Here is a 2,002-nt window from a genome sequence, read left to right on the forward strand (position 1 = left end):
ATTCTCATGTGCAGCACCAACAAGATCTCACCACAGGTGTGGAATATTTCTGTTTAACAAGTGGTTTTCTAATTTCTAAGAATTCACAGGTGTCTTCAGTGTTCAGTGTCCCCAGCACAGCTAATTAATAAATACATTGGACATTTGTTCTGATACCTATCAGGGCCAGATGAATGGTGAAACTGACCATTTTTAACACATCCTCTAACTGTAGTTGTTGTGCAGGACGCAGTGCTGAGACAACAACAAAATAAAACAATTAACAGGAAAAAATGAATGGGGTTGTGTTTATCCATCAGCTCAACGTGTATTGACGGCCAGGTAATGAGACGTCTGTTTGGACTGATGAAGCAGCCTGATTACCTGACACCACCACTAATGACCCTTTGCTTGGTGTCATTTCTCACATCTATCCGCGTGCATGTCCACAGATACGGACAGACACATGCACGCAGCCAGGTGGACATAACATACATGTTATAGAGCTGCAGACACACGTTTGTTGTTGAACTACTCTGCTGCTGCTGCCTCATGTCTGTGAATGGTTTGGGAGGCACACGGCAGCCTGGACTCCACTGGAGACAAAGGAAAAATGAGGAGAAAAAGCATGTTGCTCCACAGCTTCTGCTGGCTCACGGAGTTGACAGTGAGCCTGTTGTGGAAAAAGTGGTCTACTTTTAAACTTGTCTAAAGACCGAAGGAGGAGCTGACCTGAACGCTGCACAATTAGCTGTCATGGCTTCATGTCTGTCTTTATCAGAGCAGCAGAGCGCGTTCCGTGCGCCGCTGCCGGTTTATTTCCACCCAAGTCGGGATCGAATGTTCTACCAAGACTGAAGTGTGCGTAATAGTATAGAATGACAATAAAGTGTTGTTTTCTTACCTTTATCGGCATGCTTTGCCGCTGTGGACGCCGTGTAGAGGATGGTGAGACAGAGAAGAGAGAGGAGCGACAGAGCTCCCCGCTCGGCCATCACTTTTCAAAAATAAATCTTTGCAGGATTCAGGAATCCTGGAGGAGCGTCCACAAAATAAATCCTCAACCCCCGATCTCCTAATTTAATATGCACCAGGCTTAGAAAAAAAAGTTCAAAGTACAAAACGGTGCAGAACGAAACGGAGCCAGGTAGTTTTTAAAGTAGCCGGATGGAACATGTAGCTGGAGAGAGAGAAAGCCGCAGGTTATTACACACACTGTGCTCTCAACTTAGTCGAGACAGAGGTCGCAGAGGAAACACTCCAATCAATCCATGGCCACGGAGGCGCAGCGCAAACACCTCAACACATTTGTGGGCGACTGAACCCGAAACCGCTCGACTCCGCCGCTCCGACGTGCCTTAAAGAGTGGAGAAAAGATCAGATCCGAGTAGGAAAGAGGGAAGTGTACGCCGTGGCCAGCTCACTGCTGACGGACAGAGGAGCGGAGCGGAGCAGAGCAGCGTGTGTGTGTGTGGAGCTGGGCTGGATCTCCACAGGCTCCCCGGAAAACAGGGTGTGGAGTGAGACGGAAGTTAGGATCCAGACTGCCGACTGCTGCCAGCTCAGGCTACAGCAAAGACATGGTGGAGGATTTCAGTCCTCGTCTGTGCACCGTTGTGATTGGGGTTTTTTGTTTTTTAAAATAAAACCACAGCAGCTTGTTCCTGGCTGTGTTTTACCACATATTTCATCTAAATGGAATTTAACTTTAGAAAATTCTTAATTTTACAAAATCATAAATGTTACTTCATCTTAGGCTAACAAAACTTTCATTTCATATTTTAAAAGCATGGATTCAAAGTTAATAAATGTTTGGAAACTTCTAGTTCACTGAAACTTCCTCTGACTCATTTCCTGGGTAAATGCATTTTTTATAGTTAGAATATTCTCTGTCAATTCACACATTGGTTCACACAGGAAACATTTAGAAACAAACAATCACCCACGCTCATTTACACATCTATAGTCAATCTAGAGGGAAAAGGTCATCAGGTCCTGAATGTTTTTGGAACTATTATAGCAA

At 45.0% G+C, this 2,002-nt stretch overlaps 1 protein-coding gene across 10 annotated transcripts in view; it reads right to left on the bottom strand.

Annotated features, from left to right (window-relative positions):
- The window catches only part of neo1a (neogenin 1a), a 147,353-nt gene extending 145,577 nt beyond the window's left edge, over window positions 1–1,776 (bottom strand). For 3 of the 10 annotated variants that reach the window (XM_008337055.3, XM_008337054.3, XM_008337051.3), the window contains exon 1: window positions 884–1,775. In XM_008337055.3, coding sequence (XP_008335277.1) covers window positions 884–974 — 91 coding nt within the window. In that variant the 5' untranslated portion in view covers window positions 975–1,775. Of the gene's footprint in view, window positions 1–883 lie in introns of all 10 variants that reach the window. The other 7 variants (XM_008337053.3, XM_008337062.3, XM_017030710.2 and 4 more) reach the window with 3 other exon arrangements.
- Window positions 1,777–2,002: the final 226 nt, after the last annotated feature.

This window comes from Cynoglossus semilaevis, unplaced genomic scaffold (assembly GCF_000523025.1).
Source record: "Cynoglossus semilaevis isolate Cse_v1.0 unplaced genomic scaffold, Cse_v1.0 scaffold1721, whole genome shotgun sequence".
Classification (NCBI taxonomy): Eukaryota; Metazoa; Chordata; class Actinopteri; order Pleuronectiformes; family Cynoglossidae; genus Cynoglossus; species Cynoglossus semilaevis.